This window comes from Fukomys damarensis, unplaced genomic scaffold, assembly GCF_012274545.1.
Source record: "Fukomys damarensis isolate Sample0158 unplaced genomic scaffold, DMR_v1.0_HiC HiC_scaffold_25, whole genome shotgun sequence".
In the NCBI taxonomy this organism is placed as follows: Eukaryota; Metazoa; Chordata; class Mammalia; order Rodentia; family Bathyergidae; genus Fukomys; species Fukomys damarensis.
The window spans coordinates 15,097,273-15,120,794 of NW_022900937.1; the positions used below are offsets into that span (position 1 = coordinate 15,097,273).

The 23,522-nt window shown below is 45.3% G+C and overlaps 2 protein-coding genes across 10 annotated transcripts in view; both read left to right on the forward strand.

The window, feature by feature from the left end:
- The first annotated feature begins 6 nt into the window (after positions 1 to 6).
- Tpm1 (tropomyosin 1) lies at positions 7 to 22,215 on the forward strand. Of its 9 annotated transcripts, XM_010641216.3 has the most exons (9): positions 7 to 144; positions 7,259 to 7,392; positions 10,631 to 10,748; positions 12,026 to 12,096; positions 12,866 to 12,941; positions 13,363 to 13,425; positions 13,836 to 13,905; positions 15,390 to 15,468; positions 16,771 to 16,859. In XM_010641216.3, exons 1-9 carry the CDS (start codon positions 13 to 15, stop codon positions 16,772 to 16,774), a joined length of 747 nt encoding a protein of 248 aa, XP_010639518.1. In that variant the 5' UTR covers positions 7 to 12; the 3' UTR covers positions 16,775 to 16,859. The 9 variants fall into 9 exon arrangements, with proteins under 9 accessions (XP_010639518.1, XP_010639521.1, XP_010639516.1 ...); XM_010641219.2 differs by lacking the exons at positions 12,866 to 12,941; positions 15,390 to 15,468; positions 16,771 to 16,859 and adding exons at positions 12,353 to 12,428; positions 20,434 to 22,215; XM_010641214.2 differs by lacking the exons at positions 12,866 to 12,941; positions 15,390 to 15,468; positions 16,771 to 16,859 and adding exons at positions 12,353 to 12,428; positions 21,618 to 22,215.
- Positions 22,216 to 22,450: 235 nt separating this feature from the next.
- Lactb (lactamase beta) overlaps positions 22,451 to 23,522 on the forward strand; it is a 56,279-nt gene continuing 55,207 nt past the window's right edge. Inside the window, exon 1 of the mRNA XM_010641212.3 lies at positions 22,451 to 22,537. Within this exon, the coding sequence (XP_010639514.1) occupies positions 22,466 to 22,537 (72 nt within the window). The 5' untranslated portion in view covers positions 22,451 to 22,465. The remainder of the gene's footprint in view (positions 22,538 to 23,522) is intronic.

Consider the following 23,522-nt stretch of genomic DNA (forward strand, 5'->3'; position numbering starts at 1 on the left):
GCCCGCCTCACCATGGCGGGGAGCAGCTCGCTGGAGGCTGTGCGCAGAAAGATCCGCAGCCTGCAGGAGCAGGCGGACACCGCGGAGGAGCGCGCGGGAAGCCTGCAGCGCGAGCTGGACCACGAGAGGAAGCTGAGGGAGACCGTAAGGGACCCACCTTGCCCCGTCGGCCCCCACCAGGAGGGGCTCCTCCTGATCGGCGGCCCCCAGCCCCAGGCCGACGTCGCTGCCCACCTGGCACACCTAGGCCAGCTGGCGCCTGCTCTAGGAAGGAGCCCTTCTCTTCCTCCTCCGTCCTCTTGTCCTTTCTGCTTGGCCGGTGTAAAGTTAGAGCTGCGAGGAGGAGCCAGGGAGATACTGCAGAGGTTCTGGAAGCAGTGCTTTCCCGGGAAGGGTTCCATCTCCCGGGTGATCGCAGTGGGTCGCCCACCTGACTGCGCTGCAGGCCTTCTTGCCTCTGAGTGTGGGGAGGGAGGTTGCTCCTTTTGGAGTTCCGTTCCTTTGGGGAGGGGTGCAAACAGGTCAAAGGTGTGAGGCACTGCCCAGGGGAACTTCAGGGGTTGGGGATGCTAAACTGGCGTCTTGGACCCTGTGGTTTCCTGAAGGCCCTTTCTCCTGGTAGTTAAGGCTGGTAGCTCTGGGTGCTAGGGAGGAGCTAACTTACATAGAATGCAGCCGTTACCCCACCCTTAACCAACCCTCTTCCTAAGTTCTCATACAAGAAAATTACTCTTCTGTTACCCCGGAGTGAAAAAACGTTGGCTAAATGTCCACGGTTATTGGGTGTATGCTCTTGCTGGCTTCCCCACCCCGTTGCTTAGTGTGACACCTGACTTCCTTCTGCTAAGGTAAATGTGTCCGGCAAACAGGAACAAGAATTCAAAGGGAGTTTAGGTATTGGGCATTTGTCAATTTTGAGTATGTTTTAAATCGGGATATTCAAACACCTAGGGAATTTTATGACAGGTGATGATGTGGTGTCCAGCTGTGCTTAGCATACTGTACCAAGTAAATCCTTTTGCTTTTGCTAAAGCATCTGTAATGGTTACGTAGCTGCCCACAGAAACTTCGAGGCCTAAGATACACAAACAAATGAGTCCTTTTCAGAGAAAGGCCTAACCAGGGGGAAGTTTTAGGTAAAATACAGGCAAGAATAAGATCAGTGAGCAAAAGATCACTTTCAGTAAGACCCCCTGTAGATGTCTGAACTTGGATAGGTGATGAATTTATTAGAACTCCCTCTCTGGCTGGTCGGCAGCTGTCCTTGAATGATTAAAGTCAGTAGAACACAAGGGCAAGAACTCTAGACCCAGATTATTAAAATTTGGTGAATCTTAGCTCTACTCATCACTAGCTGGAGACAGAGACTTAACCTCCTAATGCCTGGGTCCCCTAAGAGCAAAAAGGATAATAACAGTTATAATAGCTCCTACCTCCTGGTTACGGTTAGTGTGTGAGGAGGTTAAAGTTTATAGGCATAGCCAGGCTCAGGACAGCAGAGTTAGGGCTGTGTGTGTGTTCTCTGCTGGGCAACACTGCCTCCTGCAGCTCCTCCTCCAACTCCCCACCTAGCAAGAGCTCTTAATGCCCTGCTTGGTTCACAACATCCTAAAACTCTCCGTTGAATCAACAGTGTTTCTTCCTTTTCTTTTGGAACTTGAATGGAGGGAGAGGAAGTGGGCAGACTGAAAGGACTGTGGGGGTGTGAGGAGCATTAGTGATGGGAGTAGAACTCCCCTCACCCTGGTAAGAAAAGGAATTCTAGTCCTGTACACTGGAGCCTTGGGCAACTCCTAGCCTAACATTGATGCCCAAGAGACACATGATATGAAGGGCCACATCATTACTTTGATAATCACCTTTTCTTCTGTGCCTCGTTTTTCCAAACAGTGTTCCTTGGATAAGGTCAAAGCTTTCATTCTTTTCCAAACATTGTCAAAAGTAGTTTAAGTCATTCAGTTTTTTTCAATAGTAATAGTAATATTTTGAAAACATTCTGAGCACAGAACCTTGTAAAACAACATCTTGAAGACAGGGTAAGACTACTGAAGAGAATTAAAAGTTGCTGTTCCCTTCTAAAACTGGGACTTCAGTGTAGCTCATTAAGGTCATTTTTAAATCTAGTTTGGTGTGTAAGTTAAAGAACAGTAACAGTTTCTCTTGGCAGCGAAGTTAAAGGTTTAACGACAATGCAATGAACCACTGCAAAAAATATTTGAAGGTAGAGTTGGACAAAATTCAGATGTTCGGAGGTTCAGAAAGGCTGTCCTTTAAATGGCCCTGTTAAGCCAGCACTTACCTTGGAAAAGGCAGCCGCCCCTTATTTCCCCTTGATTTGTTTTTCCAAGGTGTGTGGGCCCTCCAGTGTTGGAACAAGGCTGCTTTGATGTAATGGTTGACTGAAGGTCTTGTGACCTAGAAGCGTTTTGTTTGTTTGTTGTCATTGAAAACAAAAAACGAAAAAAAAAACAAAAAACAGTCCTCTTCCTTCTTTTGGGTGGAACCCAGTGAACAAGGAGACTTACAGTGGCAGCCAGTAGCTGGTTCTTAATAGGTAACTTTATTAAATCATGGGAAGTAACTGGTTTTCAAGAATTTGTAGCCTCTTGCTCTTTATTTTGGAGGCCTGGAAACTGGGGGTGCATCCTGTGCCTTCTTTGGCTCCCCCAGAGTGGCTATTGGAACATCTTAGTTGGGATTTCCACTTTCGAATGTAGATATGGCAAGGGCTCCTCAGTGCCTTGATCATGTCTGCTGTCCCTTGTTAAACAGATGTGCCTCATAAAGGCTAGGCCTTGGCACAGATAGTGGAGGCTGTGTTTATCGGCTCTCCCAGGAGTGCCCCCTAATGTCATCAGTGTTTTTTCACCCTCCCTTTCCTTGCCATATAAGGGCAGAAGTTTAGTTTGGCCGTAGTCACCCGGTCTTACACAGCAAATTGAGTGACACCCTGTCCCTAACTGCAGTTTATGTGAAGTAAAAAGACGACCTTTGATCCTTTCATGCTGCGCTCTGTTTCAGGCAGGACCTTGCAAACATATTCCAGAGGATTGGTTTTAAGGCAATATTATGCCCCTGCCTATGTATCTTCTTAATTGCCTTAACTGGAATACTTTAAGTATTTTAAGTAAAAGCTGTTGCTGTTTTTAAGGGTTTTTTGGTGTTTTGTTTTTTTGGGTTAACACATCTGGATGTCATAAAACTCTTAGGTCTCATAAATTCTTTTTCTTTTCCAGATCCAATGCAGAGTAATATTTTGCTATATTGGGGTGGGCGTGCCAAGTTCTATGCAGTACGTTATTGGGGTGAGGGATGGGATTATGGCCAAGTTTTCTGTGTAGGCTTCTAATCCCTTGTTTGGGAAAAGGCTGGGAGTGCTAAGCACTGCCATGACTTGGGTGTCAGTGGCTAGTAGCAGGGGTGGGGACAGCATACATCCTAAGGTTGGGAATGCAGGGTGGTGGTTTGTGCATGGGTCTGTAGGAGGGCGTCAGCAAGTAGCCTTACTAGTGCAGCAGTCTCTAAGTAGATCATTCCACTTTGGGACACCATAGCACTTCTGAAATGTAAGAAAGTAGCATCCCAAACTGAAAGACCCCGGTGGGCAGTATTGACACAATGGCCCTTGGTAGAAGATTGCTAACTCAGTGTGTAAAGAGTGATTTATATTCCTGGAAATCATTTTCTTCTGAGTTCTCGACCCTCCACAAGTGCTTTGTTGTCTGTATCTGCCTTTAAATAACAGGTGGCCACGTGGTTGTGTGCTTGGACTGAAGGGTGGCAGCAGGCCTTCTGATTACCATGGTGGTATGATGAGAAGAGCCTTAGAAAACACCCTAGAGCAGCTTCCAAAGTGAGAAACAACATCCAGAAATAAAGCTAGTAAAGATGCCTTAGGAACAGAGGGCACAATAAATCGGGGGAAGAGGGTAAAATGGAAAGAACATGCCTTGATTAAATTATGAAATTAAACTTCTGGAATTCAAAGGAACTGAACAGAATGTCTGTTAGACCAGTCTAGCGGGGCCCAGGGAGCCGGCAGAGTTAGGGCGGCCCCAGGGGAGCTCTGGTGATGATAGAGGAGCCTCAGGCCCTGCTCTGAATCTTGGGCAGGTCAGCATTGAGTTCTGGACTAGAGAGCAAACACCCCACGTCCTTAATGTGAGCGAGCTGTTCCTTCTTAGTGTTTGTTTTCCATTTTATACCCTCCTTTATTTCAAAAAGGTTCGAGATGAAAGACTTGTTTAGTGGCCGATGTTCTAGAGCAAACTGTCCTCCTGCTCAGGGCCTCTGCGCAGGCCCTTCTTGGGGTACAGTGGGAGCCAGTGGTGGAGAACTACTCTGATGTGAGACAGGAGAGAGACTCCAGGATGACAGCCACCAATCCTAAGGCTTCCCTGATGTTTGGGACATCAGCAGGAAAGTGGCAAGAGCTGGCACCCAGGGCGCCAGGGCACATGTTGCATGCTGGGTCACAGACCCCTCCCTCCACTGAGTTTTAGCAGAGAGTAGGATGAGCTGCCTCTCAGTACTGAGCACCTCCAGGAGTGGCGGTGGAGGACTGGAGGGGCCGAGGGCAGCCTGTTTATACCAGATTCCTGCCCTCCCCTCTGATCTCCTGAATCAGAATCTCCAGGGACAGGGCCTAGAAGCTTGTGTTTTTAATACATACTGCCTGCTTGATTCTGAAGCTCAGCCAGAGGCTCTTCCATTTTAAAAAAAAGAGACCCTGTTTTGCAGACTTACAGTGGCTCCTTGGGAAAGGCAGCTCCTCTCTGTGTACCAGGCCTGACTTGGTCCCCCAGTCTGCATTCCCAGTTTTTCCATGGGTGCTCAGTAGGTGCCCTGTCGGCCATTACTTTTCAAGGAAATAAAATCATGATGTCAGAGAGTTCAGAGTTTTACAGAACCTCCTGAAGGAGCCAGGCGTGGTGGTGCATGCCTTTCATCCCAGCACTCAGGAGGCTGAGGCAGGAGGATCGCTGCGAGTTCGAGACCAGCCTGGGCTACACAGTTAGTTCCAGGTCAGTCTCAACTACATAGTGAGACCCTGTCTCAAAAAAATGCTCCTGAAGGAAGATAAATGCCATATGCAAAACAGCGTTTGGCAGAGTGGTGCCAAGAATTAAGGGGAAAATGGTTAAAGGCAGTGAGGGCAGTGAGAAGCTCAGGTGGATTGATTGGGGTGAGCAGAGGCGGGAATGAACAAAGAAAGCCACCTGCTTGCTGTGTGGGGGTCTGGAGACATAGGCTCGGCTGTGGCCCGGAAGTTTCTTTCTCTAGAGCATACACAGCCCTCCTCCTGTACAAAATCCTTGAGGTTTGGGCTCATGTCTAAAATGGAGCAAGGAATTTGGAAACTGTTGGGTACAGAAGTGTTTTGAAAATTTTGTCACCATTTGTCTGATAGCTCATAGCATTTATAATGTTATAAAAATAAAGGAGGGAAAGTACTTCTGAATACAAGACTAAGGTGCTGAAGAAGTTTGTTTATTCTTCATTTTTGTTTCAGCTTTCGGGATTGCTTGCTTATCCCCTACCCCAGTAATGGCAAACCTTTTAGAGCTTTCAAAGATACAAAGAGCCCTCTGCAGCACGAGGGCCATAGGGCATACCACTGACCTTCCCTCCTTCATAAAAGGAGTAGAACTTAACTAGAAATGGAAAACACAGAAAAGTGAGGATAGCGTGCCTGAACCAGAGTGTCCCTTTCATGTATTCACCTTTGTAGTTTTGCTTTTGAACAGGGCTGAAGATTTTTACAAGGCAGTTTCCTGCATGTAAGAAATTTGTTATCCTGTAACCTTCACCCTTTCAGAAAAACAAGTCCAAACCAATGGTTCCCTGCCGGGTGTTCCTAGCTAGGCCCAGTTACTAGCTGTCTAGGGAGAATGGTTGACTTTTAGGGCTGTTCAGGCAATGGTTCATCAGCAAACACTGCGCCTTGGATCCCTTTCACCTTTGCAGGTCTCCCTGCCTCCATCAGCCAGTTGCTACATAGTTGTTTTGTAGAGATAAAAGTGTATATAAGTGTCTTTTATATCTTTCACCCCTCTTCCCATTATAAAATTTGGCATTTAAAATCTTAGCAATCCAGAGGAGCACAGAACTGAATGTTTTCCTTTTCCTTTAATTCGAGGCCATGACTACAACCTTTCTCTGTGTGCATTGTAGTTTGTGTCATGGGTCCATGAACTAAGAAAATTATTTCTATTTACATTAGATTGCTTTCGCTTACTCGGTAGAGTAGACATTTATTGGGCCTGTGCTCTGCAGAAAACTGATTTTCTGAATGTCAACGGCTTCCAGTTGAGTAAAGAAGACAGAGATGTATGTAGAGAACTATTGTGGATCTCCAAGTGTGTACTGTGATGTTTTGAAAGCTCCCAAATGTCCTGAAAATCCATCACCCCTTGATAAGCACACATCCAAGCGATGAGGACAAGTAAAAGGTACCTAATCAGTAAATTCCATCCCTTTGAGTGCCAGAGTGGTGTTGCAGTATTCTCAGATACATAGTAAGAGATGCTTATGAAGGGAAGAAGTCATTGTATTTCCAAGAAAGAAACATTTTGTTTCAATTAAAACCAGGCTCAGTAACTTTTCTCCTTAGGAGTTTAGTGCATTTCTGGTAGCAGCCTTGACTTAAAAGACATTTCAGTAGACTTCAGTCAGACACACTTGGGAAATGTGTCCTGGCCTTGTTCCAATGTGACCAGTTACTCCAAAGAGTTCACTGAAAAGGCAGGACAGGGGCTGGGGGTGTCTGGGATTGTACTGACTCTCCGTATGGTATGTATTTTTAAAACCACTGAATTTTAAACTACTCCGTTCCTTTATAAATGAGACAGTGGCTCAGAGAAGGAGTTGAATGACAACTCCAGGTCCCGAGTTGTGACTGTACTGCTGTGGTCGCAGGTGGCTGAGCCTGGGTAAGTCCTGTTGTCTGCACATCTCAGGCTCCTTGGTGAGCGGGTGGCTGTGAGATAGGTCTCCTTCAACAGGCCGGTACAGGGCATTGGAGTCTGGGAGAAGGGAGCCATGACGGTTGTTTGCTCATGGTCCATCTGTCCAGTGAGAGTTGCTTGCCTAAGTTTATAAGCATGTTATTCGCTGTGTAAATCAGCCCGCTCATTCTGGCCTTGAGTAGTGCTTATAACGGCTTAAAGGTAGCTCACCACGAGGCCCAGACGTGCTGTCTGAGGTGCCCCCTTCACTTCTCTCCAGCTCTGAGGTGCCTGTCGTTCTCTCTGCCTAGGCTGAAGCCGACGTGGCTTCTCTGAACAGACGCATCCAGCTGGTTGAGGAGGAGCTGGACCGTGCTCAGGAGCGTCTGGCCACGGCTTTGCAGAAGCTGGAGGAGGCCGAGAAGGCAGCAGATGAGAGTGAGAGGTGAGGCCGCCTTGCCCAGCCCTCGAAGCTCGAGCCTCCCATCCTGGCTCGGTGAAAGGAGGTTTGAGAATTTCCCAGCCCTCAGCGGGGTCATCTCCTCCGCTAATCCCGTGTATCGTTTGCTTAGTGTTGAGTGTTTAACAGCAGAGCACCTTCTGTATTCAAACCACAGTACTAAGCCCCAGAGTTACACGGAAGAGAAAGCTCCTGCACCAACAGAGCTCACCGCCAACAAGACAGACAGGCACGGAAACAAGAAGATCTAGGCCTCCTCGGTGATTCTTTCATTCCTTCTGACCCGAAGAGGAATTGTGCTTTAACAATAATAATAATGATAATAACTTTATTTAAAAACAGGCCTTGGAACTGTGGGCTGTCATTTGTCATATAAATGTAGAGGGGACTTAGAACAGAGGTTCTGCAGAAGTAAATTGTTTTGGACTGGGACGTATACAGGTAAGACACATGTACATATACTAATACCGTCAAGTGCTGCGTGTCTACTGAGACTTGGCTCCACCAGACTGAGCTTCACAGTAGTAAAGGGAAACCATGGTCTGGCAGCTCTCATGTAGTGAGCTCAGCTCTTGAAGCTGCTGTTTCTGTAACGTATTAGAAGCAACCAGAAAGACTCCCTGAGACGAGAGAGGGACAGCATAGCAAGCCGGGGCTCAGAACACTGCGCGTGGATCAGCGCGAGCTGTGATCTGGGCAGGTGAATGCAGTCGGTCATTTAAAGAGTGGCTTTAGGGGCCAGGGACGTAAGTCAGTGGCGCTGAGCCTGTCTCACAAGAACAAGATCCTGAATTGGATCCCTGGTACCGACAAAAAAAAAAAAGTGGCTTCGGATTTTAGGATTAAAGAAACTTTTTAATTAGAGTTTTCAGCTCATTCCTAACTGCTGCTTAGCCTTTCTTCACTAACCAAGTGTATTAGGCTTAAGACGATCTCTCTTACATTATCTCCATAATTGTTATGGCCAACTTTTTCCTTGAGTATTTCTGTTAAGTGAGCCCTAAAAACAGTCTTATAACATTAGATGGTGAGATAGATATCCCTTCCTGAAATATTTCTGTTTCATGAACCTTAAAAGCAGTCTCATAACAGTAGACTGTAAGGTAATCATTTGTTTCAGTCTCTTGGTTTCACAAGTGAGAAATCTGGAGCTTAGAGACTGACATCTCCTGCCCATAGGCCGACAGTATGTTTGTAGTTGGGCCAAGAATAGGACTCTGGTCTCCTCAAATAAGTTCTAGCACCTTATCAAGAATGACTAGGGCCAAGGATTTAATTTATAGCTCAGTGGTTCTGCCATCTGCCTCGCAAGTGCAAGGTCCTGAGTTTGATCCCCCGTACAAAAAAAAATAATAATAATTGGGTTGATTCAAGATTTCATTTCCTTTATTTTTTTATAGCAAAGCATTGGTACATTTTAGGTATTCATACCAATAACACTTATCATAGGGATTTGCATTCCCCTCAAGCACCCGCTCCTCCCTATGTACAAAAGCTTTATTTCCATTTTTTTCTGTTTTCTCTTTTTTTCTTATCCATTTCTTTCTTTCTCCCTTGCTGCTCCCTGGTTCCCGTTCCCATTTGAATATTTTCTTCCCATTTCCCAATATCTATTACACATTTTAGTGCTTATTTCCACTTTTGGTTTCTCACACCATAGAAAGAATGCAGTATGTAAATATGCGTATCAAATTTATTTCACTTAAAAGTATGGTCTCAAGGTGCATCCATTTAGCTATAAATGCCTGATGCTCATCCTTCTTTCTCACAGAGTAATACTCCATTATATAAAAAAATTTTCTTTACTTCCTTGTCAGTTGATAGGCATTTGGGCTGTTTCCAAGATTTTAGCTATTACAAACTATACCGCTATAAACATGGATGTGCATCTATCACTGTGGCATGATGCTTTTAATTCTTTCAGGAAGCTACCAAGAGGAATAGCTGGGTCAAATCAAACCTCTAGTTTATTTTGAGAAATCTCCACACTGATTTCCATGGTGGTTGCACCAGTCTACGCTCCAGTAGCAGTGGAGAAGGGTTCCTTTCTCCCCAGAGCTCTGCCAGCTTTTGTTACTGGTTCGTTTCTTTTTTGTTTTTTTGTGTGGGGGGGTTGTTTGTTTTGTTTTGTTTCATTTTTTTTGGCAGTACCTAGGATTAAAATGAAGACTTTGCATGTATGAGACAGGTGTGGTGCCACTGAGCTAAAGCCCTGGTCCTACTGGTGGATTTCTTTTTTTTTTTTTTGGTACTGGGGATTGATCTCAGGACCTTCTACTTGTGTATTGGTGGATTTCTTGATAGCAGCCGTTCTTTCTGGAGTAAGATCAATAAATATAATACATGATATTAACAGAGCCAAGGGAAAAAAATGTATGATCCTCTCAAATAGTTACAGAAAAAGTGTTTGATAAGGTCCAACACCCATTCATGTTAAAAACCCTACAGAAAATCTGATAAAAGCAGTCCATAACAAACCAAGATGTTGTTTTAACATGACTTGTTAGTCCATAAATCTGTAAAAAGTCACAGATGAATTAACATTTTTATGGAATGTAACATTGTGCTCTAGGACCCATTGTTCCCGAGTGTAAACGACAGCGTTGTTCCTATCACCCAACACCTCTCTTCAGAGAGGATTTGACTACAGGCAAAACTTGGTTTCTTAGCTAAAGAGCTCAGTTGAATCTGTGCGTTCATTTTTACAGGTCTGAAATGGTCGGTACCAGCAGTTTACTGTGGGCTGGTAATAGTATTTTTGCTTGTACTCTGTGGGGAAAGATGCTTCTTTGTAGAAAGAAGTAAATAAAGATAAATTTGCTTTTGTTCTAGCTTTGCTCCATTTTGAAGCTGAGGCATCTTCCCTCAGGAAATTCCCAATGCCATTATGTGTTTAACAAATGAAGTGTATCAGCCTTCTGTGTCTCCATGCCTCCCAGATTCAAACAGGCCCCTGACCTTGTACCTTTCATTTAACATTAGTGCCTGGACAGTTTCACCAGTACCCAGAGTGTGAGGTTTCATTCAAAATGAACAGAAAGAAATTTGTATCTTACTTCTGCCTTTAGCTCTGGAAAGTCTTGCTTCATCATTTGGAAAATAAAAGTAGCTCTGTGCTCTTCTGGTCTGCCGTGTGCTGTGAGCCTCACAGACTGCAGCAGTGTGGTGTGTTTGGGGCGGTCACCTCTAAATTTGGGTTTTCCTGCCTGTGTTTCTTTTCCAGAGGCATGAAAGTCATTGAAAGCCGAGCCCAGAAAGATGAAGAAAAGATGGAAATTCAAGAGATCCAACTGAAAGAGGCCAAGCACATTGCTGAAGATGCCGACCGCAAGTATGAAGAGGTCAGATTCTGGGGCCCAGCACCTCAGAGACTCCCAGCAGTGGCCTTTGGGGAGCAGTATTACAGCCTTGATTCCTGGGTGAAGCAATCTGCTTCCTTGGTAGAAATGAGTGGTTTTGAGATGCAGAATCCCTTTGGCTCCAGAACATGGTTCTCCGTTTGATCCTGCTGGAGACCCCAGGCTTTTTATCCTGAAGCTAATCAACAGCACTGGGGAGAAGGATCAAGGCTCCCCCACCCAAAAAGACCAGCAGGAAAGAGAGCATTGGACCCTTGGGAAAGGAGGTTCATGCGGTCGTCCTTCACTGGGAGGGCCACACAGCTACACAGTGGGTTCGTGGAGGCCTTCCCTCCAGGGTGGCAGAAACCCACGTCAACACAGCTGCTCGGGTGGATCAGTTCCTGCTCAGGTCCACACAAAAACCATCGGGAGCTAGATGTGGTGTTCCAAGCCTGTTATTCTAGCTACTCGGGAAGCTGAGGCAGGAGGATTACAAGTTCAAGGCCAACCTGGGCAAATCAGCACAACTTTGTTCCCAAATTTAAGAGGGGGCTAGAAATGTAGCTCAGAGGTAGAGTGCCATTGTTACTGCAGTACCATAGAAGAGAAAGCCACCGGTGACAGCAGATCTGACGTGACTACCGAAGTTTTAGTTTTTTCTTTTTTGTACCATGTCAGGGCTTCCCACCCACCCCCTTTTACTATCTCCAGATTTTGTTCCCACTAACTTAGAACTGCTTCCGAGGATCCCTTACTCTCTCGGGTCCTTTCTTCCACTGAAGCCATGGTTGACAGTTAGTCCTTTCACCACCTGACCACAATTAGCTTCTCCTGTCCCCTTATCGGCTTCCACAAGAAGGTCGCTGGTGTGCAAGAGGTCTTGGGTTTCTTTTCAGTGGGGTTGTTTTTGTTTTGTTTTGTGTTTTTTGGCCAGTCCCGACCTTTTCAGTATGAAATGTGTCTTGTCTCATCCTGCTAGGTTTGAGAATGCAGTTGTCATGTCTGCCTCATTCCATTCTTTGGCAGCTGTGTAATTATACACACTGAAGCTGTCAGATGCCTGAGACCCTGCACCGTAGCTGACCATTCTGGGTCTTGTAGGTGAAGCCTGTGGTCTCCTCCCACCGGCACCCCTGAGGGGGTGTCTGCCTGGATGCAGAGTGTCTGTTTGTAGGTGGAAATCTTGGGGGCTGGTGGCACCTGATCCCCTCCCTAAAGCCTCCTGTACAAAGCACACAAGCCCCACAGGGTCCGTGTCCTTGCTTTTCCCGCTGCAGGTGGCCCGAAAGCTGGTCATCATTGAGAGCGACCTGGAACGCGCAGAGGAGAGGGCTGAGCTCTCGGAAGGGTAAGTAGGCTGGCGACAGGAGGCCACGTGTGGGGTGCTGCAGAGCAGTGACTAAACAGCATGACCATTTGGCAGCTGCACATTTACCTGTCTCGGCTCCGGGCTCCTCTTGTGCTCATTTGTTGCGGATGAGCTGCAAGTACGGAACACAGAGACTCGTGTGGGGTGTCTGTGCGTGAATGCGTGTGTCACTGCATGCCTTACCTGCACACTGATTTTGTGAATGGCCTTGTGCATTTCCTGTGTCCACTAACAGCCAAGTTCGACAGCTGGAAGAACAATTAAGAATTATGGATCAGACCTTGAAAGCATTAATGGCTGCAGAGGATAAGGTACTGATGGCTCACGTGTGGTTTTAGGTTTAACCGCAACCCAGGCATCTCTCAGCTTCCAGTGCCTACTGGTTGGTTTGGTGTAACGACTGCACCTTCACTACACCCTCGGCTGTCTATATCTTGCTTCAAGTGCCTTCTCTCGGTCCTTTATGCTCCTTTGTTTTCCCTTCATAAGTGCTCTCTGGGGTGGCCGAATAAGAAGCCAAATTATCACTCTTCAGCAAGGTTGGATTTTGTCAACCTGTCTTTCCGCTGTCACAAGGCTGGAGGGCAGTGTCCACAGTGAAACCGACATTTCCAGAACTGATGGTTTGGCTACTTTAAGGCAGCCCTTCATCTTCAGGACTTGGTTCTCACTTTTTCCCATCCTCCTTTCTCTCCTCCTTCCTTTTGGCTTGTCTCCCACCCTTTCTGCCTCTGATCGAAAACGTTAGCAAATGTGCCGAACTTGAAGAAGAATTGAAAACTGTGACGAACAACTTGAAGTCACTGGAGGCTCAGGCTGAGAAGGTAGGCCCGGAGCACAGCGTGGGGAAGTCACCTTCTAAGGCCTACTTGAAAGAGGCCATGCTGACTTAGCGGCACAGTAGGCATTTGAGGAAAGGGCTGCATTTGGAGATGCCTTCCTGATGATGGCTGGATAACGGTTTTTAAATTTTTAAAATAGAGAATGTATTTTATGTTGGGTATGTGAGTTGCTAATTTAATCTCAACCGAGTGCCAAGGGGATAAGTTATCTCGTTCTTAACCCGTGTAAAACAATAGGCAAGAAAGCAGAGAATGCATAGTCATTGTCATTTGATACCAGAGGCTCTGTTACTCCTAGGAGAGCCTTAACATCTGTTGGTGGAGCTGGCAGGTTCTTTTATATTAGAAGGTGTGCGGATCATGAGCCACAGCCTGACCCCTGGAATGCTTTTTCTAATTACAGTACTCACAGAAGGAAGACAAATACGAGGAAGAGATCAAGGTCCTTTCTGACAAACTGAAGGAGGTAATCTTACGAGCATTTTAGATGAAGCAAACTTAACTTTAATTAAATGTTTGTCCTGGAGCTAGCCAGGGCTCTGTCATTTTAAAGTCACTAACCCAAAGTCAAGGCTCTTCTGAGACAGTCCAGGACTAAATATGCTGTTAGCTGCCCTTGCTGACAGTAGCGACCAGACTGACAGGTCATTTCAGTCCCATAGCATGGGCAACCTGCTTGAGTTTCATCCTCTAGCTTTTCCTGTTGTTTAAATTTTTATTTTTAATGCTGGCCGGGGGGATACTGGGAATCGAACTCAGGGCCTCGCACTTGCCAGTCAGGTGCTCTGTGCCACATTCCCGGCCCCTTTCCCCTATCATAGCTTTTGGAACTGTGAAACTTCCCATTTTTGACTCAAATAAATTAAATCATTGCAGGCTGAGACTCGGGCTGAGTTTGCAGAGAGGTCGGTAACTAAATTGGAGAAAAGCATTGATGACTTAGAAGGTAAGATCTTAAATTTAATTCAGTCACGGTAGTTGAATACTGACCTGGAGAAACGATCATCCAATCCCAGTGCATCCACCTCAGCAAACATCTGCTCTCTCGCACTCTCTTCCCGACTGTCCTTTGGGGTTTTCACCTGCGGCTCTTAAACTCTTGGACCTGAGACCTCAGTTCGTGATGTGACTGGTCGGCCACCAGACAGCACTCGTCTCTATAATGACAAATGCCACTCAGCTTTCACGCAAGTTCTTGGCATTGTGGCAGGGTTGTTTTTCATTGTGAGCAAGGTGCTTCCTTACAGAAGAGAGTGGCTGTGGCATATTGTGTGTCTTTAGCAGAACCTTCTTTCTGTCAGAATGATGTAGATTTACTTTAGACAGCCTGTCTTCTTCCAGGGGTGAATTCAGTGGAACTGCTTGGGGTTTTTTAAGTCCTCCATGAATAAAACTGTACCCTAAAAGGTTGGGGGATAGGAATCAATGGGGATTGTAGTTTGAGATTATGTTCACAGATCTCTCCCCTAAAGCATTTGGGTTTTATTTTTCCACTCTTTCTCACAGAAATCCTAAATTGTGAGCTCTGAGGCCTGTGAAGGGTTAGCTAGGGCAAAGAAAAACAAAATATGTATCGTAGGCAGAAGGGACTGGAGGTTGTATGGATTGTAACTGACATAGCAGGGAAAAGAGAATGACAGTCTGCCCATGTGCAGCAAAGTATGTAACCTGCATCATTAGAAAATACATTGCAAGGACTGGGGGTTTAGCTCAGTGGTTCTGCCACGTGACTTGCAAGTGCAAGGACCCAAGTTCAATCCCTGGTACCAAAAAAAAAAAAAGAAAGAAAGAAAATATGTTGGATGCCTCACCACCTCCACCATAAAAAGTGTGACTGTTTTTCATGGTGCCTGGGCCAGGAACATGCAGTCTGCGTAAGACCACAGGCATCGTTAAAATGACGCTAAAAAAATGGATATCTCAGTGGTGTAGTTTGGTCAGGAAGTGAGCAGTTTGAAAGTGGGGCTGGATAAGGATTACAGGCTATAACCGCAAATTGCCCTTCCAAAGCATTGCCAGTAGGTATTTTTCTATTGTAGCTGCAGGTAGCTGACTGCTCTGCCATAATTAAAATACAGCTCTGTAAAAAGAAAGACGTTCCATTACGTACCAGGAAAGACAGCCTTCTGTAGTTTTGTTGAGGATTTAACGTGGTTTACTGGTGTACCTACCATATTTGCTATGATTTTCATATTGAGTCTTTCACATTTTATTTTCTAATGGGTTTTGTTCTCTTTGTTTTTGTTTCAATGTATTTAAAATCAAAACGCACGCCTCCTGCACGGGCCACCTGCCGCGGCACCAACCCCTCCATGCATTGCCCTTTCTTTGCTGCTGGGTCGGGATGGCGCCTGGGCCGCCCCACTCACCCTCCATCTCTTGGTCGCTGTCCATGTCCTTGCACCTCTGCCTTCCACTTCCTGGTCCTAGACGAGCTGTATGCTCAGAAACTGAAGTACAAGGCCATCAGCGAAGAGCTGGACCACGCTCTCAACGATATGACTTCCATGTAAATGTCCATGCACCCTGCCTGCTTGCACCCACACCCTTGTGCTTTTGTGATGAACTCACCACCCCTTTGCTCTCCGCGCTCGCCATCCTGGTGCCTTTCTGTTTTCTGTTTGCATTACCTAGGATAGTTGTTTTTTTCACACTGTACCTAATATAAAGGCCAACCTAGACTAAATGTATAAACATTTTCCTTTCAGAATTCTTTAATATTTCCTAAATGCTGAACTAGATTGCTCCCACTGAGCAATGAACTACAGTATGAATGACCTTGAGCCCTATTCTTTTAAGGAATTAAGACTCTGGTAAAACTAGAAGGCTGTGCAGTAGTGTAGGAACTTCTCAGGCATCAAAATTGGTCTCTGAAGCACAATATGATCCTTTTTATAAAAGAAAGGTAAATTGAAGGAAACCTAAATTATTAGCTGATTGAGGAGGTGAGAAAAAGGAAGTCCGCATGACCGAGCATAACCTAGAAAACAGTTCCATAAGTGGTCATGTCTTCCTCACTTGCAAGAATTCTGCAGGTAAGGGAGCACTCTGCCGAGTAAGCCAGCCTTCAGTTGTCCATGTCTGTATCACAAGGAATTACAATGCTCACAGTAAACATTTTGGCCAGTGAACGTGACATCTACCCTGTGAATTTGGGTGTTAACAGCCCAGACTGTCGTACGAGGCAGTCACAGCAGCAGCTGGTCTCATTGTTCTCATGAGAAGACTGTTACTCATGCGCAAATACTGTCTGTATTCCTAACCAAACGTGGGCCCTCCTTTAATTCTAGTCACCCTGGGTTCGAAACTAAACTGGATTCACACTAAAGCTAGAGGTGCCTCTTTCTGCTTTTTACCCGTGCGGAAAAATGGTGGCTTCAAGCCTGTGGCATTGTGGCTGCTGCTTCAGAGGTTATAGTGTCGCCACGGGAACTAGAGAGCAGGTGTTCATTTGTAAATGAGGGGAGGTTCCCAACATCTGTCTCTGCTGTCCTCCCAGTGCTAAAATAGGATGCATTTGTGTGGAGAATGAAATTTCCACATCCTAACAGTGAGGTTCAGATCCACATTTTAAATTGTGCTTATGCGTCTTCCTTGAATTTGGCCGATGATAACCTCCCGGGCACAGACGCTGGTGGCTGTGTGTCTGTGCCCAAGGATGGACCTTCCCAAGGGCGCGGCTGGCTGTGGGTTTTGCATGACTGTGGCCTGCCTGGATATTGTGTGCTGCTTTCATCTCTTAGTTTGGTTTTCCTTTTTTCCATTGTGCCACTTTTTTTTTCTTTATCTCCAACCTTTTGTTTTCACACAGATAAGTTTCTTTGCCTCACTTCTCCCAAGACTCCTTCATCAAGCTGGATGTCCCGCCTCTCTGACCTCTGCATTTGTCTCTTCTCCAGCTGCTCCTGGTTCTTTCCTTTAGCACACGCCTTAGGGCCAGGCACATGCTGTGCTTTCTATTGTATAGTTGTTTCCGGTGTAAAATAAACACTGTAAGCTGTTTCTGTTTGCTATTCTTTTTACCTCTTATTTATTGATGTTTTCATTTCACCACTGAATAAAAGCACAGTTCTGCTTCATGCATATCAAGGTTAATTTTGGGCTGCTGCTTTTTTTTTCTTCTTTTTTCATTCTGAGCATCATACATTTAATGTCAAGGTTTTGAATGCGTTAGTTCCTCCTAGAACTTTTAAAAATAATGCCCATGCCTGCATCCCTCTAAGAGTTCTGGTTTCCAGAAGCTATAAGGAGGCCTACACAGGCATCTGTGGTTTTAGGAATCGTGAAGGCTCCAGTGGGCCCAGGGGCAGGGCTTGCTGGGAACCAGAATGTGGCTGAGCAGTGTGTCTTCCTTTGCCGAGGTTTATATTGGGCTGTGTTGCTGTGTAGAGGACGTGGCTCATGAGGGAGGACCACACAGCTGTCCACAGGGCTGGGAATTTATATATTAGAAAAGGTGAAAAAGTTGGATTCAGACAGTGCAGTTGGTGGTTATTGTTCGTCATTCTTTTATAGCACAAAGATGAGTTCAAGCTTTTTTTTTTTTTTAAGTACATTCATTACTTAGACACCTACATGTTGGTCATGAAAATGATCCCTTAGGTTTTCTAAATGTAATGGCTATTTTGGGTCATGGTATATTTCTGTGCTCTTAAAGGATTACCATGTATTCTTTAGGAAGGATTATGTTTACTAGGTGGTCTTTCCTCTTATTTATGGGCTTTTGAAAAATACAGCCATTACTGTTGATTCTTCCGCACCACCACCAATAATAATTTTGGTGGAAATTATTCAGTATACAGTTGCTTTGTTTGATCTTCATTATTGTACTTCTCAACAGCCAAGTGAGTAATTTTTTAACTGCGGAATTAGATGGAACATCAAGATCACCAGTATTTCTCCTTCATAAACAGTCTGGCTCTACTTCTTCTGTATTTTAAATGTGAGAATCCCTATCTTCTTGGGGTATGGTGTGTGCTTACCCAGAAAGGCTGATACATCATTATACTCCATGTGGAGGAACTGAATGTAGTGTCAGTCTACAGAGTCTTTAACAGCAGACAAAAAATACTTTTTTAAAAGAAGGCTGTGAATTAAAGACTTTTAGTCATACTGTGATAGGCTTTTTAAGATGTAGAAGCTGGGTAATGTGTCTCCCTTGATAACTATGAATTTACAGAAGGCTTTGTAGTCTTTTCCTCGGGGCCCTCAGGCCTGCTTTGACCACGATTCCTGCCTTGTTCCTTTTTAAATTCAGAGCAATGGAAGTGACCCCTTCTCTAAGTAATCCTGCCCCAGACAGGATGACAACTCTGAAAGTTCTGCCGAACAGATGTTAAGTGTGGAGGTGCAGTTGTTTCTGGGACTCGTTCCAGCGACTGCACATACTCTCTCTACATATCCTGTCTAAAGAAAATCATCATGGCAAGTGTCGAGGAACCTCAGGAGGATGAACAGCAAGTTGAGTTTATCAAGAAATTGTTGCAAAAAAAAAAAAAAAGAAAAGAAATATTGGGGCTAGGGATTTAGCTCAGTGGTTCCAGCGCCTGCCTTGCAAGCACAAGGACCCAAGTTCGATCCCCAGCACCAAAAAAAAAGAAATTGTTGGAGTTGAGGCTTCTAGTCTGGAGAACCAAGCCATAGCTTTAGCTGCTGCCAAGAGGCTCAGTTGGATCAAACCAGAAACGTTGCTGATCCTGGGCCCCAGAGACATCTGGGATTCTGTGTAGAACAAGAGGGAAGCACTTCCAAGGACACACAGGAACACCTAGGCACACTAGCTCACCGATAGCGGGCCCAGAGAAGGCTGAGGTAGGGACTGCTGCCACTTGTAAGCTGAATTAACACTAGCTCTGTAGGATTCTCCAAAGCTCTCCACTTCCTTCTGGGGCAGACAGACATCTGCCTACCCGTAGTGGCTTTTTCCCGGGACAGTAATGTAACTGGAGGACCAGGGTTCAAGCTTTACAACCCGCCGACAAAGGCAACATGAAAGATACCAGGAGGCAGCAGGGCATAGATGCTCCAGAAGACTCTGCCCCTCATGAGCTGGGAAAAGATGAGTGAAGTGATTTTGAACTGGTAGACCCTGCAGTTTGAGCCAACAGGGAATGGGAACTGATCGGGACTGGGAGCCACCTGGAGCAGCTGACAGTGACAAATCCATGGAACAAATTCTGTCACCAGAATCATGGGAAGAGTTAAGTTTATGACTCAAGGTACCACTATATTCAGAAAATGTGGGTGACAAAAAAGGCAGCAGATGTTGAGCATAGCGTGTCGTAGTGAATTAACAAACGCAATGAACATAAAACACCTTCCCCATGTACTGTTTAAGAGAGAAGGTTCACGGGAGAACAGCTCAGTTTTCCAACAGGGCTGGGGCTGTCAGTAGCCTGATTCCCCAGGTGGTAGGATTTTTTAGCCTTCCCAGATCGCCCGGGTCAGGCGATTCATTGCCATTAGAAGCAGCCGTGCACCCCAGCTGGTCTTGGTACCAGCCTCTTGCTTGTCACTAGATGTCCTGTGGATTTTCATGTGTAGACTGAGACTTGGGGTTGGCTTCCTTGTAATTTGAGCAGATTGCATGTCAGTATGGTAAATTTGTCATGCTGGTCTTAGTGTGCAGTTTTTGAGGTTTTGTTCATTGTAGGCACCTCCATGAGTACCAAACGTGAATACCACCCTCTTGAAGTAAACAGATAAATTCCAAATCAGTGTGGGTAGAGATAAGTGCTTGTTCTTTTGCTTCTTGGATCAGGTAACACACTGTCAAAGTTGGACGAGCATCCAGAATCTGCCTTGGTTCCTGGTGATTGGGGGAAGGGACAGGAAGCTCAGTTGTTCTGAAAAATTTCTGTGTCAGAAACAGAATTGCCTTGGTTCCTGGTGATTGGGGGAAGGGACAGGAAGCTCAGTTGTTTGTTCTGAAAAATTTCTGTGTCACAGAAGCAGTAGTACCCAGTTGGTACCTGGGTGGGAAGCCAGCACTGTGAGCACAGAGGAAGGGTCTCTGGGCAGGTGGGAAGAGATGGAAGGTCCAAGGCTCCCCTAGGATGCTGTAAGCCCTAGCAGGAGTGGCTGACGTGTCTGCTCACCCACCGGCCTGGCCTCTCTTCCCAGATCTGTTGCCCAGAACCGCACATACATATGACTTAGCTCACAGGGTGGTTTTTAGTGAGGTACTGGAGGAACATTCACTCTTTCTCCTCCTATCCTGTGCCTCTGTTTCTGTTGCCATCAAGAGTGGAATTCTGACACTTCCTTATTCAGCCGGGCCCTTTACCGTCTGTCCATGTGCAGGGTGCAGGACAGATGGCCGTGGGGTAAAGGTAGAACACTTGGCACATGGCCACTTGCTGTCCCGCCCGAGGTTCATCTCTGTGTTCTCTGTCCACTGCCTCTCACCGTGTCTGGCTAACCTCTCTTCCTTCTGCCTCCTCTCCTCTGCTAACACGCTTGCTGACCGGTACAGATCAACTCTACCAGCAACTTGAGCAAAACCGACGCCTAACTAATGAACTAAAGCTGGCTCTGAATGAGGATTAAAGCTTAAATGTGAGAACACTAGGGCTGAGTTCTAGGAATAGAGCCCATCGCAGGACGTGTAAGACTGTCCAGCCTTCAACTACTAGGGTTGAAAACCACTTGCTTTCTGCAGAAATGTAAATGAAAGGAATTGGCTGCAGGCTGTTTTTGGCCTGTATTTCCCTCTCTATAGCTGGAATAATTAAGTTCTCTAATCTTAAACATCTTTTTATGGTAAAATACACATATTATGTATATGGATAAATATTTATAACACCAGTTCACTCGTCTTTGAACTGATACATAATGAGAAGGAAAAAAAATTCTCTTCCCCACAGAGAACTGAGTACTGCTTTAAATCTATATGTACGGTATATGATATATTACATGTATTCCTAACTCCTTCCTATCTGGTATAGTGTTTGAAGTATGATTAAATGTACTTATGCTTGGGCAAAATAGCTTTTGAAAACAGGTGCTCATGTCAGAAGTCGCTGGTTGTCTGAAAGGTAGGCTTTATTCAGTTTAACAGCGTTGTTGCAATCTGGTGAGAATGTCATGCTAATAATAGAATACTTTAAAAACGTTAAAAGAATGTCCTAATGAAGTGTGCATGAAACATGTTGATAACTGCTTGTGAGAGCAGAAATAAATCATTTCAAAAGTTGTCAGAAACCTATTCATGCCATCGTGTTTTCTGCAAGGTTGTGTTAAGATGCAACTCCCAGACCTTTAACTGCCTGTAACTCTGAAGTGTCTGCTGGTACCGTCTTAACTTCTCCAGTTTGTATAACAGTGCTGCAAGCTATTTGGGTTTTACCTCTGCCTGTTCCACAGCACATGACTGGTGAACCTTCACCAAAGCCACCCTGCGTTTGATTCTCTGGGTGGGTTGCTGGTGACGGTGCCCCAACTGTGCCAAGAGCCTGTTGTGCCTGTGGCTCCTTGGGGTCGAGGACCTCTTCCCCCTTCTTAGATCTTTGTCTGGAAATGAGTAATGCCTTAAAAGCATGCGTAGTCCTAATCATCTCATCCTGTGTTTGTGATTGATGTTTGCCTGCCTAAATGTACAAACCACCACTGTGTCCAAAGCACAGCTATTCATGACTTAATTTTCTAATCCCACCACAGAGAAAGTGGCTCATGCCAAGGAAGAAAACCTTAGCATGCATCAGATGCTGGATCAGACTTTACTGGAGCTAAACAACATGTGAAAACCTCCTTAGCTGCGGCCACATTCTTTCATTTTGTTTTGTTGTTTTGTTTTGTTTTTAAACACCCGCTTACCGTGAAACTCCTTAAACGCATTTTTGTTTACTTTTACCACTGTCACAGAACAAAGTACCGGCTAGAGCAGGGGTGGGGAAACACAAAGGCAAGCCTATGTCAGGGCTAGAATGGTTTAAATGTGCCATTTCCCAGGGCGATGTTGCCACACTTCGTAGAGTTTAGCCACACAGTTTGCTTAATCCGTATAGGAATCCTCACTGAAGCAGAAAGATTTCCAGTCAAAGTGCCAACAATAAGGGCAACAGGAAGATGGAGGTTGGAGACACAATCAGGTGTGGATTGGTGCTACTTTGAACAAAAGGTCCCCGTGGTCTTTTGTTCAGTATCGTACAATTTAGAATTCTGTCCAACACTAATTTATTTGGCTTACTACGAGATGAGACTTTGGATCCCAGATAACTGCATTCACTAAAGCCAAGGGTTCGACAGCCATGCTGCTCTTTGGAAGACTCAGCGTCCTTTTTGACTGGCACACTTGCAGCTCATTACGACTGTAGAGTAGAATTCCATGTGGGTTTCCACTCTTTGCAGATCTCCATGTTAAAGTGAAAGATTGAGGCACTACATAAAATTTGGTGAAGAAAAAACATTTTCTTAAGAATTATAACTATATGTAAACATTGTATAATGATATGGAATAAAATGCACAGTTTAGGACATTTTCTAAATCCGGTGGTCCTGTCGTTTGTATGTTTTTACTTCTCGAACTTGAGACTGCGTCAGATGGACCTCCCAACCTCCACTCAAGGTCTCTTCAAATGGTACGTGGAAAACTGGCTCTCAGGTGTTACCCTCACCGAAGCACTATTGGTCTTGCAAAGTTAATTCTTCAGTAGTGGCGTATGTACACACCAACCAGGTGAATTATGTATCAGATTTGCTCTTGTCCCTGGGCACTTTGGTTCTACTTAAATGGAGCTTTGTGATGTTTCTGTTTTCTAATTCATATGAGTTCAAACTTTCAGGGTGTCTTCATTTTCATACTTCAGTTTCATATCCTAGCCATCGATTCCCTGGTTCTTGAAGACAACGAGCACACACAAGTAAAATATACACACTAGTAGCTGACTTAAGTTGTGCTACAGGGAGGACAAAAAAGGTACCAAAAGTAAACAAGAGTAGAATGGGAATAAACTCACTGGCGTGCAAGTGTGATGTTTTTAGGCAAAAGTACGAAATATCTACCTGTTCTTTGTGTGCTTTTAATCATCTGTCTTCTCTGCAGGAAGACAAAAGTTTAAGGCAGAGAACCCAGGAGGAGTCTGGGAGCATGGCTTCTAGGCCCCCTTTCCAGTAAGATGTCCCCTTGCCCAAGGCAAATAAGTGCTATAGGTCTCAACTTTACCACCTGTCACCAGCCCTGGTTTGCCTTCCCGGTCCTCATGTGGGGAAAGAAGGGTCTTGGCTTCCCTGCAGTTGCAGAAGCCTTTCCCAAACCCAGCACTTGTACTTTGGGAACCAGATTTCACTCTGGCCAGGACTCTACCTGTCAAGACCCTCAGTCTAGGTTGCTATGGTGGGACCAAACTGTAGCCCATGCACAGTACAGTGCCAGACACAAGAGTGTGTTTGTAAATATCAACCATGGTGTCCTCTGCATACACATACTCCAGAGACCACATAGGGGGTATTTGATTCCCATTTGCCCCAAGCTAGGATGATAGTAATACTCAGCATTTATATATGAGCTGAGTCTGTATTCACAAGTGACATTTTTTTTTCTTTTCTCTAGATTTACCCCAGTAC